The sequence below is a fragment of the Lissotriton vulgaris genome, chromosome 2_1, assembly GCF_964263255.1.
Source record: "Lissotriton vulgaris chromosome 2_1, aLisVul1.2, whole genome shotgun sequence".
Classification (NCBI taxonomy): domain Eukaryota; kingdom Metazoa; phylum Chordata; class Amphibia; order Caudata; family Salamandridae; genus Lissotriton; species Lissotriton vulgaris.
Genome location: NC_141687.1, coordinates 1,248,766,986 through 1,248,785,549, shown reverse-complemented (window position 1 = coordinate 1,248,785,549; position 18,564 = coordinate 1,248,766,986). Strand labels below are relative to the sequence as shown.

Sequence of the window (18,564 nt, the reverse complement as noted above, 5' to 3'; positions counted from 1 at the left end):
TGGAAAAAAAAATCCTGAAGAATGTACAAACTGAAAACCAATTTTTGTCTGTATAGCATCAACAGCAACGCTTGAGTCAGCTTTGTGTCAAGCCGCCATTTTCATTCAATCAATAGCGTCCCCCTGCACACATTCAGGGACCTGGTCGTGTCTTCAGGTGAAACGGATTGTGGGACAAGAAGCAGACCTCGGGAGCCGGCCGCCTATGTCATGGGCGATCTTTGGCCACACCAGGGCAATAGTGAAGCTGCAGCAGGTGCAAATAAGCTTCAGACAGTCTTACAAGCACTGCTCAGAACTCTCAACGATGGCACTCAACATCCAGGACTTGCCATCCGGATCTTGGCGCCTTGTGCTGGTTCCGACCTATTCACACATCGGTCCACTACTGACATCACCTCATAAGCCAACGGGGCACCCCACACCGACTTTCGGCGCAGCATTGTAGGATGGCCACACCAGTGCGGCAATTTGCTGGACACCACCTCGGTGCCATCCGGATCTCGGCGCGTTCGAGTCACTGTACCGCAACAGTGACCGCAATTCAGCTGGACACGCCGTCTTTCGGCGCAGCATTGTAGGATGTCCACACCAGTGCGGCAACTTGCTGGACACAACCTCGGTGCCATCCTGATCTCGGCGCGTTCGAGTCACTGTACCGCAAGAGTGACCGAAACTCAGCTGGACACGCCGTCTTTCGGCGCAGCATTGTAGGATGGCCACACCAGTACGGCAATTCGCTGGACACCACCTCGGTGCCATCCGGATCTCGGCGCGTTGTGCTGCCTTCGGCCTATTCGCACACCGGTCCGCTACTGACGCCGCCTCACGTGCCAACGGATTTTCTACGCTTTTTGTAGCCCTATGCCGCATAACAGGTCATGTGACTTGTTTATAAAACTTTTCATTGGTTCATTTTACTTTTGGTTTCCTAAAGATGGAAGGCTTGGTCATATGACCTAAAAATAACACTTTTCATTGGTTTAGAACATTTTTTTTTCCCAAACGATGAAAGCCCCACCTTGTTTCTGGATGATTCAGACTGAAGCTGGCGTCACCATGAGAGCACCACCATCTCGTGGCTCCGTCGTGGTCATTCCGCGAGCAATCATGGCAGCTGCTCCCCACCGGAAGCCTGCAGGAGTCGAGGGCCCCCAAGACTTTTGTAGAATCTTCACGGCTGAGGGGACGCTTTCGAGAATGGAGCCCAAGCCCTAGCGGGCAAGCGTCCGAGTTCCAAGGTGTCCCAGGGCCATTTTAGTGGACCAGGCCCAAAACCGAAGAACCGGCCACCATTTTAAGAGTCCTGTGGCAGCCGCCTATCGCTGCACTGCAAGAGTGGGAGCAACTCAACTACATGGTGAGCGAGACGCTGTAGCCGCAAGAGCGGGCGCAACTCAGCTGGATGGCCGCCACCTGGGGAGGCCCGTTCACGCCGCCTCCCCCACGCCCCCCCCCCCCCCCCCCCCCCCCGGGCCGCCCCACGCCAATTTTCGGAGCAGCATTGTAGGATACCAAAACCAGTGCGGCAGTTTACTGGACATCACCTGGGTGCCATCCACATCTCAGCGCGTTCTGCTGCCTTGGGACTATTCGCACAACAGACCGCTACTGACGAGGCCTCCCCCCGCACCACCCGGGACGCCCCACGCTGTTTTTCTGAGCTGCATTGTAGGATCCCAAAAAACAGTGCGGCACCCAGGTGACATCACCTGGGTGCCGTCCAGAACTCAGCTCGTTGTGCTGCCTTGGGACTATTCGCACAAAAGACAGCTTCTGACCATTGTTGCTTTTTTTGTCAAAAATGTTTAAATGTTTGTTACAGTTTTTGTTCCGTTCGTTATATTTAAAAGTTAATAAAGTTTTATAATCCCACTTTGTTGGAGTGCTATATATTTTTAAAAAATCGGGTGAATTGGGCCTTGAATCGGGTTATTGTCATGTATGGGCTTTGCAAGTGTACTGCTACAGGATCGGACATTTCAAACTCAAATGCACGTTCTTTTTCTTACCTTTCCGAAGCATGGAGCGCAATAGCAGGCAGAGAAAGGGTGATGCAAGTGTTGAACACTGCCTGGCCTGGCAAGTTGCTGGCAGTGCCCCCCCCCCCCCGCCCGCCCGCTCCTGAAAGAGGACACACCGCCGCCCCGAGTACTTCACAGATCTTTAAAAGACCATGCGCTTGTTCATGAGGCTTAAATGGTTTATCACCCCTTTTAGAACCCCTGCATCGACCCTCTGACGTTTCCTGGAAGAATTACCACGTAACACAATACCAAGCCTTGTCAGCTGAAACCCCCGAGGAATCGTGGGGCATATTATCAAGGGGGTTTATCTCCGCTTTTTTGGCTTTAAAAGCCAAGAAAGCGGAGATAAAATTATCTCCCTATTACCAAGCTGTCGCTAACACCAGTTAGTGACAGCTAAAAGGAGATAGCGACCATCTTGGGCCCCGCTTTGCATGTCAGTGATATTTATCACTAATGACATGCAAAGTGGGCGTGCCAAGATGTTAGCGACTGGAAACTGTCCCTAACATCGCTATCTCCTATTACCAACTTTTGGAGATATTCGCGCTAAGCGCGAATATCTCAAAAAGCTAACACCTGCCCTAAGCAGTTCTTAGCCATGTTATCCAATGGGAGGTGGATAACATGGCTAAGAGCATTTGCTCGATAATGCATGAATATCGCTGACTTTTCAGCGATATTCATGCATTGCGGCTGTTTTTTATCGCATTTGCGATAAACGTTGCTAATAGCAAGGTTTATCTGCGATAAAAATCGCCGATGTGCGGCGATAATTTTTGTCTCTAAACAAGTTAGAGACAAAAATTATCGCTAGTTGTTGGTAATATGCCCCCGGGTTTTTGCTTGCAGAAATCGGGAGGCGGGAGACTAGCACTGAAATCAGTAGTCTCACGCCTGAATCGGGAGGGTTGGCATGTCTGTATTCTCTACAGCTGGGGCCATAAACTACATCCGCAGGGATAGGTGATAGCCTGGGACCGGCCTGGCATCTAAAATGGCTGCTGTGCACGACAAAATTGTGGCATTGGAAAAAAGGCAAGATGGCGCAGACAATGTTTATCAATAAGGATTCATTTATAACAAAATATTTTATCGCACTGACAAATTGGCGGTCAACACTTCCTGATTTCCATTGAATCGAACGTTAACAGACGTCACGCAGCAATTTTCAACCTTGAGATGTCATCAGTGATGTCATCAGTGATGTCACTGACCATGTCATGAATGATGTAATATGTGACATCATCAGCAGTGGATTGCGGGTGCGCGATATATAGTTAGTGCAACTAACTATATATGGAATTTCAATGGTTTTGTGTGAGTAAAATAAGGTTTTGTAAATGCGAATTCCTAACTATATATGGTCTATAACCTATGGTTTTTTCAGTGAATTTTCAAAGTTTTGTAAATGCTAATTCCTAACTATATATGGTCTATAGCCTATGGTTTTTTCAGTGAATATATATATATATACATACATATATAAACATATATCATCTGTATATCTATATAAATACAAACATAAATGCATGCATACATATACTTATATGCATACAGATGCATGTTATTTACATGAAAGTTGAAAAAACACTAATAAAAGCAAAGCTAAAAAGCCACATCATTACAAACAGAATGGCTTTAACTTAAACGAGGGCGAGATCTATTGCATTTTCAATGCTTGTTTACTTTGGTTCCATCAAGAAGGCATTCAGATGTGTCACACATTTGCCATAAATTCTGAATGTTAGCACTCTAGTTGCACATTAGATCACTGTAGTAAAGCTACTGCTCACCAGGGACGTCTGCTGCTGGTATTCAAAGTGCATGTTTCAGTCTGCATGTCAGAATTTTTTTAATGAAATAGAAGAGGATTTGAGAAGTCACTCAAAATGATCCCTAATTTTTCTTTCTGAAGCACTAATCATACTTTCTATGGCAAAATTAACCCCCTCATGTTGTTCCTTTTTAAATTGAGTGTTTTCAGACTTACCACTTCATTCCAATCAAGATGGCTTCTGGTGTGCCATACTTTTGTCATAAGTAAGACTGTTAGCGCTCTAGTTGTTCTTTAGAACACTCTGGGACATTCTGTCATTGGGCTATACTTGGGGTACATCTGGGTGATATTTGGGCTACATTTAGGCTCTTTTGTCTCTGGTGGCCATCTTGGGAGACTGTATGTCAGAATTTTTTAATGAAATTGAAGAGGGTTTGAGAAGTCACTCAAAATGTGCCCTAATTTTTCTTTCTGCAGCACTAATCATAATTCATATGGCAAAATATACCCCCTCATTTTGTTCCTTTTTAAATTAAATGTTTTAAGAGTTACCACTTTATTCCAATCAAGATGGCTTCAGGTGTGCCATACCTTTGTAATAAGTAGGACTGTTAGCGCTCTAGTTGTTCTTTAGAACACTCTGGGATATTCTGTCATTGGGCTATACTTGGGCTACATCTGGGTGATATTTGGGCTACATTTGGGCTCTTTTGTCTCTGGTGGCCATTTTGGGAGACTGCATGTCAGAATTTTTTTATGAAATAGAAGAGGATTTGAAAAGTCACTCAAAATGTGCCCTAATTTTTCTTTCCGCAGCACTAATAATACCTTCTATTGCATAATATACCCCCTCATTTTGTTCCTTTTTAAATTAAATCTTTTAAGAGTTACCACTTTATTCCAATCAAGATGGCTTCAGGTGTGCCATACCTTTGTAATAAGTAGGACTGTTAGCGCTCTAGTTGTTCTTTAGAACACTCTGGGACATTCTGTCATTGGGCTATACTTGGGCTACATCTGGGTGATATTTGGGCTACATTTGGGCTCTTTTGTCTCTGGTGGCCATTTTGGGAGACTGCATGTCAGAATGTTTTAATGAAATAGAAAAGGATTTGAGAAGTCACTCAAAATGTGCCCTATTTTTTCATTCTGCAGCACTAATCATACTTTCTATGGCAAAATATACCCCCTCATGTTGTTTCTTTTTAATTTAAATGTTTTAAGAGTTACCACTTTATTCCAATCAAGATGGCTTCAGGTGTGCCATACCTTTGTAATAAGTAGGACTGTTAGCGCTCTAGTTGTTCTTTAGAACACTCTGGGACATTCTGTCATTGGGCTATACTTGGGCTACATCTGGGTGATATTTGGGCTACATTTGGGCTCTTTTGTCTCTGGTGGCCATTTTGGGAGACTGCATGTCAGAATGTTTTAATGAAATAGAAAAGGATTTGAGAAGTCACTCAAAATGTGCCCTAATTTTTCATTCTGCAGCACTAATCATACTTTCTATGGCAAAATATACCCCCTCATGTTGTTTCTTTTTAAATTAAATGTTTTAAGAGTTACCACTTTATTCCAATCAAGATGGCTTCAGGTGTGCCATACCTTTGTAATAAGTAGGACTGTTAGCGCTCTAGTTGTTCTTTAGAACACTCTAGGAGGCTGCAGTAGAACACAAAGGAATCAACTGACAGTCTCTGTCCTTGTTGGATGTACATGTTTTACTGAGAATGTCAGACTTCATTTTCACATGACTGAGAAAGATAATGTGAATTTACAGAAAATATGCTTTCAGTTTAGCTTATAGATCCCCTTCCAAACCACTGTGGGAAAATCATGAGATATTAGTTTTCTTTCAAACAATATTCATGATATCACAGCAGAAGGTTTTTTCACATGGTAAAATCACCTTAGAACCCACCACAATTCCTAAAACGAGTATGGTACCATCAACAAATGATTTATAATGTAACTAAAGTCCTAAAACCCTCTATTAACTACAATGCTTTTTAATGAGGTGCTATCATGTATATTGGTCCCAAGATGGCTGCCAACACTTCTTGGATGAAGTGCTGACAGCCAATCAGATCAGATGTGTGGTTAGGCTCCGCCCAGATATATATCTTTTTTTGAACCTAAATCACTCAAAATCCACTGGAGCACATATATTGAGACCTAGCAAAGGCACATCGGGCTAACAGTCCCTACAATTTTGCCAAGTTTCGTGCAAATCCATTCAGCCGTTCGAGCTAAAAGTGAGGCCAACCGCCCTATGGAAATTAACATGGGAAAAACGCGTTTTGGGACCCCCCTTTTTTCTCGGCCCCCCCTTGATGAAACCCCCCCAAATTGTCAGGGGCTGCTCAGAAACAAAATGTTCCATTTTCCTGAAAATTTCAGCCAATTCCGTCCACAAACGCCAAAGTTATTAGACATAGAATTTTCAAAAATCCCATAGAGAAAAAATCCTAACTATATATACCTACTGGCGACCGCCAGTAGGTAATATATATATATATATATATATATATATATATATATATTAGTTTCAGGTTCATACGTCTTTATTCGAATATTTCATCATAAAAGACAACCTTAAAAGCCGTAAACACAACCATCATCCTAAAACACATCTTACCCTTATTATAAAAGTTAAAAGCCATTCTGACATTACATTAGATACTTGAGCATAAAACTAGATGATTACATAGCAATTCATATCACTCTAAAACCACAGAAAAATACAACAAATAAAATGTGTGTAGTTTTGGTGGCAAACAAGAGCATATATAACATCGGAATTAATAACTAATATTTAACCTCTATCTATGTTATTCACTCTAATAATCCATGACCAGCCCAGAAACTTTGCTACTGCGATTACCACAGGTTCCGTTGTATCAACCCTCATAATCCTCAGAGCCTCCAGCTCCACCTATATAAGGCCTGAAACCTATGTTTTTTTAAGTGAATATATATATATATATATATATATATATATATATATATATATATATATATATATAGTTCTTCTGCAATGCTGTTAATAAACATCTATACTGAAAACCATTGGATGAGACTTCTTTTGGAGACGAGTGCACGTATTTCGAGCGGTTTGATTGTTCAACCGTGGAACAGTTTATATTCAGGGTCCCTATTTTGCCCTGACAAGCATCGGTGCCGTTTCTGGTCAAAATAAATAAATGTTAAATTGGTTTACTTCCCTCCCACTACTCAATAAAAACCTTAAACTTCCCCCAAAATAAAAAATATTATAAATAAAACTATAAAACCTTTCAAATGTGAATTAAATAAAACAAATAAAATTAACACCAATGGTAAATATAAAAGAGATTTTACAAAGTGTATTATTAAATTCACTTATGAATAAAATAAAAATCAACTAAAATACAACAACTAATGTAGATAACAAATAAGCAGTTATGTAAATTACACTATCATCTAATGTTTTAATATTTAATTTACATAAAAAATTATCTAAAAAACGAATGTAAAATCTTAATACCTTCCCACCCTACTCCCCTCCAAACCCAACAACCTACTATTAAAATATAAATTAGTAATTAAACTATACAGAAATAATATATACATTAAAAATCTCAAAATAAATTGAAATACTTAAAATAACTATTAATCAATAAAAACCTATTTAATTTCCAGTTAAATAATGAATTAACATGAAAAAGTAATTCATGAAAATACAATTTTCACTTTAAATAAATTCCCTCCCTATTACCCTACATACCCAGCAACCCGCTACTAAAATACAAATTATTAATTTCATTTTAAGGAAATGTAAACAACTCATTAGAATTACAAACTGTAGTAAAAAAAAACAATTGTATTATTAATAATAACACCTAATATTATTAAAGTATTACATATATTAAAATAATTTTAAAACAATATTGAAAATAACTATATTTAAAAACAATATTATATATATAGAAAATGATGTTCGTACGTTCTATATTTTGTTCCACTATATTTTTGTAGTGACAATATTGTGATACAATCTTCATGTCATACAATATTTCTGAAAATTGGGGCGAAAGGTTTGACACATAATTCAAACAAATTAGGGGATATGGGCCAGCCCTCAAGGATGCCAGTCCTGGGATATACAGTGCCAACACACAAATTATTTATGATAACTTAAGCCAAAGTGTTAATAGGACCAGGCAATTGACCTCATTAACACTGATTGAAACTTACATTTTTCCAGAATCCTGAATAAAAAATCAGAGCTCACGAGGTCAAATAGCTTCTCTGCAGCCAGCAGAACTATAGCTGGAGTAATACTGTCAGCTGCAGCCAAATCAAATAAACCATGGCTAGTGTGTGTTGGCTGTCAAATTTCGTCCCCGAATAAAACCATTTTGGTTGGAATGGATTAGACTCTTAATAACAGCATTATTATTATTAGCTAAAAGTCTCGTAAAAATGTTATTATTTTAAATAATAAGTATTAGAACATTGGAATGCTGGGAGCTCCATTGAAAACAATGGAGCAGGTCCGGGTTTATAATGGCTGGTATAATCCTGGAGCTCCAACATTCCAATGTTTCTTTGTTCACAGCTCTGGCTGTGAACAAAGGCTTCAGGGAGCCTGAGGGGATTCCAATCCCCTCGCGCTCCCTTAAGGGCTTTGTTTCATTGTTAGAACATTCTACCCTCTAGTGGCAGAATGTTCTAATAGCCTTATAGCCCTTCGTAGTTGGGCTATACCGGCTATTAAAGTCCCTCTCCCTTGTTAAAGGCCTTCCCCTTCGGCTCAGGCCTTTAACGCTGGAGAGGGCCTTTAATATCCGGTATAGCCTGCTACGGCGGGCTATAAGGCTATATTAAGGAGTGTTATTGGTCGTTAAGAAGATGGTTCCGTTTCATCTTCCCCCTTCGTTAAAAAATTGATTAACACTCCCTTTTTAAATGAAGGCAGGCTAGATCCCCTGATAAAATAGAGTTAAACAATATTGCCAAGGGCCCTACTAATAAAGTGCAAAACCGTTTATAAAATTCACAGCCAAAGCCATCTTCCCCTGGGGTTTTAGAACCTGGCAATTGTTTTTATAACATTCTTGACTACATCCCCACTAATAGGGCTGACTAGGTGGTCCACCACTTCAATCTCTAATTATGCTAATTTCACTTCATGTAGAAATCCCTCTATTTAAGCTGCCCCCAAAGCCGAAGATTCCCCCTTATCCAAAGAGGAATAGTAATGCACGAAGATGTTTCTAATTACATGACTCCCTTTTAGAATAGAGCCTGTGTTGAGGTCCCCAATCCGAGTGATCACATTTTGATGTTATTTTTCTTTTGTCGGCCAAGTCAAAAAGCACCCCATTTTCCCCCGGTCTTCATATACCTGATAAAAGTACTGCTCTTTAGAACCTCTTTCTTTAAAAAAATAAATCCTTAAAGGTGTCCCTCTTGTCCAGCCAATTATGATATTCCTGCTCTGATTGATCTTCCAGAGCCAAATAGTATGCTTTATCAACAGCCAATTGTAGTCAATATTGAACATTTTTTACCTTTTTTCTTCGATACAGCGAGAGGGAGATTGCAAGGCCTCGGATTGTGGCCTTACAAGCCTACCATACTACTGCAACAATGTCTGTGTTCTCGTTTATCTTTAGAAAAAATCAATCTCCGTTGACCAAATCGGAAAATTAGCATCTTGGCTTATCAAAATTGCATCCATACTCCATCTCTCCTTTTATTTCTGGTCGTGCAATAGGAATCTTAAATCATCACTGAGGGATACAAAAATGACCCTGCATGATATAACTGGGAAATGTTATGGATAGTAAGAGGGGATAGAAATACATCTATCCTTGAAGCTGACCTGTGTCGTTTTGAAAATCAAGAATATACTCTGACAGTTGAATTGTGTTTTCGCTAAATATCTTGTACTCCTAACCGGGTGCCAAATCAACAACCATCTGCTCCATCTGCCTCTCATGTCGAGTACTGTTAGGAGTTGAGGAATTCATTGAATTAGGGGAGAGGATGTAGCCTTACGGCTAGAGCGGTCGACGTCAGAGCAGGGGAACCGGGTTCGAGTCTTGGTAACAACGCTCAACATCCTGTGATTCTGGGCAAATCACTTAATCTCCCAGTGCCTAACAAAAATTAATGTGTCCTTGTATAACGCAACTGGTTCTGTGTAAAGCGTTCTGATACCCGATATCTTCGGGTCTAGTTCACGCTATATAAAACTCTAAAAAAATAAATAATAATAATTTAAGGGAAAGACAAAAATTTGAAATCTTTGCCCACAATGGATTTCCTGCCTTATTACATAACTCCTTGTAGGGAATGGAAATGTTTGCATTAGCATGAAGGGGGTAATAATACTGAGCAGTATTATCTCTTATATTTGAAATTGTGCAGGAACCCTAAACTCATCTATGTCGACCACCAGGGAAGACAACTGCTGTCTGCTTTTTTCCTGACAATCACTACAGTCCCCACGTGCAAAGCTGTGATTGATGAGAAAAAGCAATCTTTAGCCCGAGAGTACTTCAGTTTGGTACCTTCCCTCTTCCTTATAAAGTGATTCTATTGTAGAATAATAATTATGGGATTATATTATTTTAAATTTAAGATGAAAGCATTTCTCTTCCGTCTATTGTTCAGACTCTTAGCGTTATAGCTAACAATGACTTATTCTATTTACTCTTTTTCTTTACCATCACAAATCTTAACGCTAATACCTGACCACTTACCAGATTTGAAAGGTAAGCACTAAAGGGCCGATTACGATGTCTGGTGAACTTGCATCCGTTCAACACCGTCTCGTAAATGGATGCAGGATGCAGGGTTTAAAAGGGGGATACCCCCTTGGCCCCCAACCATAGGCCACCCACACTTGGGGGCCCTGCTAGGGCACCCAAACGTGCTTTCTGACAGGGTTTCCAAGTCGGAAAGGCCGGCATGTAAACCCTACTGGAAACCGTGCATCGTAATCCCAAGGGCAGAAAGGCCGTCCTTTGGGATTATGGGCCGGCCTCCAACTGGCCAACTGGCTCCTTGAGCCCGTCGAAAGCCAGCCGGAATGACTGGCCAGTTTCAGTTCCAACCGGCTGACTCATAGTCAGCCGGTCAGAATTGAAACTGATGATGGCGGTTTCTGACCACCATTGTAATAAGCCCCCAAGTACTTAAAGTAACCATACACACATACAATCCAGTGGTCATGTGGTTGAATCACATTTAGCTGTATCCCAGCAGTGTTCCCCCCTGCGCTGCTCCTCTAAGCCCTGCTGCCACCCCTAAACCTTGTGCCCATATTACCAATACCCCATTCGCCCCCCAGCTTCATCTTCACATGGTGTTCCTAGCCTCCAGAATCCTAGAGCAACCTGCCTTGCTATCCAATTGGTGAATTCTCTTGCACCAGTAGCAGCTCTGGAGCTATACTCTCTTGCCCTTGTTCTATTCATCTGAGACAAAAGAAATCTGCTTCAGAAGGTTCTGTGAAATTTTCCTCATCCCCACTAAACCTTCAGTTTGACCGGGTGCAGTAGTTGAGCGCCTATAGTCCCTTCACCTTGTAAGATTCAGATAGATGTTTCAGTTCCCAACAAAATCTAGATGTTTCATATGCAAGATCCAGAAGTCGGTTCCCACCTTAAATGATTTCAGTTAAATTACTTACCTGAGATTTCTTCCCAGATTTCTTCCCAAATTCATAAAGCCCGAAAATAAACCAAAGTGGTCCATGGTTTTGCACCTGCCTTAGGTGGCTTTGAAGGAACCTTGTGGGCTATTCCGAAGATGACCAGACAAAGCCTGTTTTGATAGTAGCTTTTACGTTTCTTCAATCAAATCTTTATTTTGCGCAAGGTTCTCTGGGATTTCCACCAACCCTAAATTTGTCCACCATGATCTGTTCTCCAGGTCCCCCAGCTTATTTTTCACTTGTTGCATTTCTTTATGAAGCTGAGTCATGGTTTGAGAATGAGACTGTTCTACATCCTCTAAATCCAAGATCCTTTGTCCAGCTTTAACACATCTGGAGTGCTTACTCCATAAGGCCTGTTTCAATAAAGACTTGATCATTCTGAATTCTCATGCCATCTCCTTTTCAGCTAAATTCATCTCCTGAATCTGTCAGCATTGTTTGAGTAGAACGTATAACTCTGTATAAGTGCCATTGACGATATCCCTAGGTTCATTCTTCTCCTTGTCAATATTGCTTGGATTAGCTCCTGATTTTACAGGGTTATATTCCTCATTTATATTTTCCTGTGTTATAGCCACGGCCTCGTGCTGAGGGCAAATCATCTACATGGATTTGGTCATTTCATTCATAGATGCTGTCCATTCTGCTTTAAGCCTAAGTAGGTTGAGTCCATTCTGACTTCCAGTGCTGCCTTCCATTAAAGGGGATTTATCTTCCTGTGTCATACCTTGATATTGTTTCATCCCCCGCAGCAAATATGTACCAGGTATTGGGTACTGAGGCAGGCAGGTGGAGCTGCTAGTAGTTTTGTTGGCTGGCACTAGTGGAAGTGATTTATTAGTGGTAAGATCTACATGAGACTGCTTTTCATTAAGCAGTGGATTACTTCTGGCACACTCTTTGCGCTAATTCTCTCTAGCTGGCTCATTCTGCGAGAAGTCAACCAAGTCCATACCCCCAATTATATCTGGGTTACCAGCGTGCCTGTGTAGCGCTCCTGCCTTGCCTTCTCCTGCCATAGCAAGATTGGGGATTTGCATCTGTGATAAAAATTATTTTACTATGTACCATTCCATGCCCTATGGTTTCTGGACAGAAAAAAGTGAGGTGAATAGCCCGCTCCCTAACTGTGGTTTCTCTATACAGATGGTCTCTAACCTTCTCCTCACTTTACTGGGCAGCATCTCAGCTCCCTCTTTAATAGGGTTTGTGTATATTTCCAGTCAGGCCTTCATACCTCGTAGGCCTTCTATCTTTCTTCCAGGGTAGGGATTCATCAGTATCTTTGCTTATAAGACCTAAAAACTGCAGTCCAGTAGCTCAAAATTGCAGTAAACAACACCATGTAATAGTACAATAGTTGGTCTTGAATATTTTCCTGATGCTGCACCCAAGCCTACACGTCAAGAGCTCTTGTGTGCCTCAGCCTCAGCATTACAAAGCCATCTAACCAGCCCTGCCCAGCTGCCGCTACCCTCTGTGTCTTTTCAGGGCTGTTTTTTAAATTTACGATTTACCCAGCAGCAATAGACAAATCTTTCCCAGTGGGAGCGCAATCACAGCAGTAAAGGAAAAAACAAGGCAAAGGGCAGGATTTTCAGTGCTACCCCTAATACCTCCAATCCACTTAAAAGGAAGAAAAAAGGCAAAGCATGCGAGGCACTCACCTGACTCCTGAGTTCCGTGCTGACTGCTGACAGCAATCCCCTATCCACCACTGATTACCTGGAGTCAGAAACTATCCCACTCTTTGAGTGTCTCCTTGGAACTGTTCGTCATTCCGAACCAGACTCCCTTGCAGCTGGGGTGATGGCACCTATGACAGGGATTTTAGTGAAGCAACATCCAGCGGCCTGCCGGAGCTTCTCCAAGGTCTCTACCTTCAAGCTAGATAGCATTCATTGGCCGCCAACAAAGCCAACTGGAGTAGCATCTTCTCTTGCACTTCTCCAAGCTACCATGATGGGATCAGGCAATGCACCTGCTGGGCACAATTCCCATCATTCCCAATACACAATATTTTTCAGCACCCAATAATTCGTATTGTCTTTGGATGCATTTGTGTATCCCAGTAGGTGTGAAGCTGGCAGTTTTGAAGTTTCTTGACACCAAGAATTTCTCTGAAAAAGGGCAAATATTTGTCCAATTGAAGAAAAAGTGCAATTGCAGATATAGAAGTGCATTCCCCCATATGTAGTTGCAGATTGTATTCAATTGTGCATGCAGGAGATGTCTCTGCATGATCCTACATGGGATTTTTTTAAGCTCTTCAGGCGTATGCCTGCAATGAGCAACTTTTTCAGATTTCAAATCCTACCCTCGGAACTCTGTATGAATCCAACAATTCGAAATTTGTCTCCATGAGAGTTTGTGAACCTGTTATTGCAGATTGCCAAATTATCCTGTGAATCAGGTAGTCAGATTTTTAATTTCCAGTCACACAATGTTGTCCGCTTTAACATTCACCACCTTGAGCATGTTTAACACAGCCTCAAACACAAACTTCACAAAGAGTCCATGCTTGCGCCATCCACTGCCCCTACAAGTGCCGCCAGTGACAGAACCAACAAAACTACTACCCACAAGTGTGACAATTCAAACTAAACAAGGCGCCCAAATATATAAGAATGGCTTGGGAGGCAGGTATTAATCATTTTGATTGTATATTGAATTATTGAACAACTTTTTTGTGTTCATCTCTAATTTAGACAAACAGTGCCACCATGTAGCAGAGTATTCAAGGTGCCAGTGTTGACAAATAAGTACCAGTGCCAAGCACCTGGAACCACTGGCTCAAATTAAGCACTGCGAAAGAGTACTAATTTATGCTCCTTAACTGAGTAAGTACTCTTCCTAGACTACTATGTATTTCGTTTAGCGTAACTTCTCATAATTTAATGTGCCATCATCAATTACCATTTGATCAAAATTTTGGTTGTATAAAGGTGGCTAGATGACTTTGGTAGTTACAGTTGGTTTAGCCACAGAATATCATTTTTGTTTTGCTGATAAATTTAACAGCTTTTTGAGAATTCAAAACATTTGACAAAGCAATGCATGTAGGTTTGATCTTCAACAATGTCCACACATTAGGCCTATGATGTTATAGGACGTTATAAGAGAGGCCAGTGCCATTCTATAAACTGATCGACTTTGAAAACTAGATAATTGTACTCATTCCGACGTTATTTGAGGCTCGCAGACCTCTAAATGGTCAGCGAACATCATGTTACTAGAGTGTGTGGGGAGGGGACAAGGACTGGTGGGAGCTCCTGAGAGATAGAATTGTTTTTGTTGTGCACCTGCATTTAACCACAGTATCTGGGAATGTCCTAAAACGTTCTTTCCCTGCTACACGCTGGCATAATATTACCTTATCTCACTAATCTTGCACTGTATCCGCTAGTAGCTAGAGTGACTTGTGTGTCCCCGGCCCTTGACTAGTCAGAGGTAAAGACTTTGACGCAGTGTCATGCGATAAGAGATTGAAAGTACATGCAGGCCATTTTGACGATGGCAGGTGATCCAAAAGTAGTGGTTTGGTCTGTAAAACAAATAATTAATGGCCCTGATGTTCAAGGAGTTTACATGATTAGTTATTTTTCCTCCCCAGGTCCGCCTTGTCTTGTGTGCCAGCCTCAGAGCTAAAAATGTGTGTTTGGAAGGCTTGTCCTAAATAGGGTGGGACTTCTAATGCACTGACCCTGGAGCCTTGTGGCAAATGGGCTGCTGGGCTACCGGCTTCTGACAGACGAGTCAACTGTAGAGTTTTCAACACTTTCAAAAGAGTGCTGGATGAACCAAATGACTGGCAAAGTAGGAACTCTGCTAGTGGGGCTCCTGCTCATAAACTATAAATCATCAGTTGCCAAAATATCAAATATAAGCAGTGTAATGATGTTCATGGTCTCCAGACCTCATAGGATGAATGCATGTATCTCACCTTAGAGTTTGCAAAATCTCCAGTTTTGTAGACTTTCTTAGTTATGTGCCGTCATTGATTTATTTCTTCCAAATCATATTCCAGTTAAAAAGTAAGTTTATCGAAGAAATATTAAAACATCAGCACATAATGCAATAAAATATGAGAAGGTACATAAGGAACAGTATTCATTTAAATAAGTTGTACAAGGAATATATGAATAATATATGTCAAGACATAAAGAGTGCTAGTTTGTACATGTGGAAACTTAGAATAATATAAATATACAATTTGCTTCCAAATCATTTTAACTGTTTTGAGTGTCAACTGCCAGTACAAAGTTGTTTCCTTGAGAAAGTGTCACTATTCCTTCAATTTCAGCAATATCTCTTTAATGTTTAGGCCATGGAGTATGCTAAGAAGATTCCAAAGCCCAAACCTGTGACATCTGTGAAATCACCGGAACAAGGACCCAAAGAAGACGGGGCACTGGTGCACATGAACCTCCAGCCCCAAATGACATTGCTCGAAGAACTACAACTCCGGCACGAGCAAGAGAAACAGGCTGTGGCAGCTTTCAAAGCACTTCATATTGTTTAACATCTGAAATCATGTAGAACTGTCTGAGTTTGGTCAATTCCTGTGGTGCAGGATTCTCCCAAATTGTTCTTCAAGAGCCAGGATACATGACAGATCCTCGGGATAAGCCACTATGGACACTATTCAGATTCATTGTAAGAAGTTTATCTTAAGTGGAAGGCTTGATTACGTAACATGAACCTTGCTCACCAAGCCCTGCATTGGAAATCACTAATTATAGACTGCCTTTGATAGATCTCCAAAGTCTATTTTATAATGAGATTAGCATATAATTCTATAACTACAGACTTGAACATAGATTTCTGATTTGACCAGGTCTCCAAAGACCTTGCTTAGCGTCCCTTTTCTCTCGAGTCTTCATGTGTGCAGATCCCACCCGCCTATCAGATTTGCAAAGCGTTGTGATCCTGTACATGTGATCTGAGCATGCACTTGTTCGGAATACAGCTTTATCCAGTATAGTATTTCTTTATTTTCTCTTGAAGGATGTAATTACTAAGTAGCGTCCAGTTGATTTGTTCCATAATCTCCCAAGCCTGACACAAGTGATTGGATAGTGCACATAGTTTTACACAGTCGCCGGATAAGTAATAGTTTTCATGCAACTTGGTTTGTGATGCAATTGACCCATTGAATCAAAAAACGTTATGTATGTTCTTAACGCATCCTCATTTGGCTTTTCTTGATAATTTTAGAAAGGCCTCGTTATTGTATATTTCCTGGCTCATTACGAGATGTCTATGATTTGGCACCAACTAGAGCTCTGAGACGCAGATGACCTTTTACCTGGAAGCACTTGCAAGCAGTTACAGCAAATTCACTGACAAATCGGATTAACCAACAGAAGTTGCTCAATATGCTTTACCAGATCCCTGTCTTTGAGAAGTAGAGAAATGATGCTACTTTTGACTTATTGAATGAAGGATTGGGTTTATATCATGCAATACCAAAATAAAATAAAAATCCAATATTAGAATCTCTGAATTTGAATAGAAAAAATGAGGACTAAATTGACTCTCTTAGTTTGCACGGAGTCTCCAATACTAATAATTGTCACTGGCTTCAGACCTAATCCATATCCTGCTTCAGGGGGTTGTGCCACATCTGTGCTTTCAGATCATTGGTGAACTGAGAGTGGAGGAAGGCAACTGCATCTGTGGGGTATATTTAACAATCACAGTTCATGCCAGTTCTAGTGAGCGCATTCTTTCCTTATATGTTTGGCACTGTGCAACACTGATAAATCTCTCCTTGGTCTCGACTCCATGCCCTAAATAGGGCATGGAGTCGGGACCATGGAGGTGTTTACATACTTTAGACTTTCTTTCACTGGCTTTAGGCAATCCAGTAACAGAGCTCAGATTCACCTGTTGTACCACGTAAGTAGTACAGAATAGTCTTATTTCGAATATATCTGTAAAAAATAGAAAGCTATTCCTGTAAACAGTGCTATATCGTGCACAGTTCACACTAGCTTGATTTAAGTTTGGCTGGTAACAGGAGGGAGCACTAAATCCAGTGGAGTTGGCTTTGGCTTCATTGCATTTCAATGTCTATTTTCTAAATATCTCGAAAATCTGGCATGGGTGTTGCCAACATAGATGATTTTGGGGGGAATCTACCCTTGCACCTTTCATGTAGGGTTTCCGGGGAACGTCCTTCAGGATGAAGCCAGAAACACACTGTGCCTTCACAGTGCCGGCAACAGAATGAATGCATCTTTAGCACACATTTGTTCCGTACGCAAGTCCTTACAACTACTTGCTTTATGGGGGAGCAATGGTGAAGTGGTGTTGGAATTAAAGTCCAACACCTTCCCTACTGTTGCGCAGACTGAAGCTGGAATAGGAAATTAAACTATTTTAATATCCAGCACCCTCCCTAAGGCAAGTGGTTAAAACGACTTACGTGCAGAACAAATATGTGCTAAAGACGCATTCAAGAGACTGAGTTCCTAAGGAATGCGTGAAAACCGTATGCGAAATTCCATCATACATTCAGGTTTCCACCAATATGATATCCCAAGAGTGTAGGAAATGCCACTGGTGAATTCTCTGTTAGATTTTACTCTTCTTCCAGAAATCTGTGAAATTTCCTTTGACACGCGGCTCTAAATTGCCCTTATGTTTAGTCCTGTATGAGCATCAAGAGGCAGTAAATAAAATGTATACATTGAAAAGAACGACTTTGAGAAAGACAGCGTACTACAAGTGTCTGTGCAGTGATAGACACTAAACTCCATCACTAAGGTGTCCAACATTGGTCCAAGAGGACTGGATCCAATCCAGATTTACGTGATAGCTGTATATCACACATTTAGATAAAGTGAATGTACCTTGAACTAATTTAAATTGGGGTAATCTTGAAAATCCGACATAGCGTGTCTGTTCTGGTTCCTTGATGTTTTGCTATAAGAGCTATCAGCAAATCAGCGATTGCTAATATGAAATGTCTCAGCACATGACATGATTGCCACGCTCTTTTTTTTAATATTTCTTTAGGTATCTTGGGAACACAAATA

At 41.0% G+C, this 18,564-nt stretch overlaps 1 protein-coding gene across 1 annotated transcript in view; it reads left to right on the top strand.

Annotated features, from left to right (window-relative positions):
• The window catches only part of JHY (junctional cadherin complex regulator), a 452,312-nt gene extending 436,150 nt beyond the window's left edge, over positions 1-16,162 (top strand). Inside the window, exon 9 of the mRNA XM_086956964.1 lies at positions 15,846-16,162. Coding sequence (XP_086813090.1) covers positions 15,846-16,043 — 198 coding nt within the window. The 3' untranslated portion in view covers positions 16,044-16,162. The remainder of the gene's footprint in view (positions 1-15,845) is intronic.
• Positions 16,163-18,564: the final 2,402 nt, after the last annotated feature.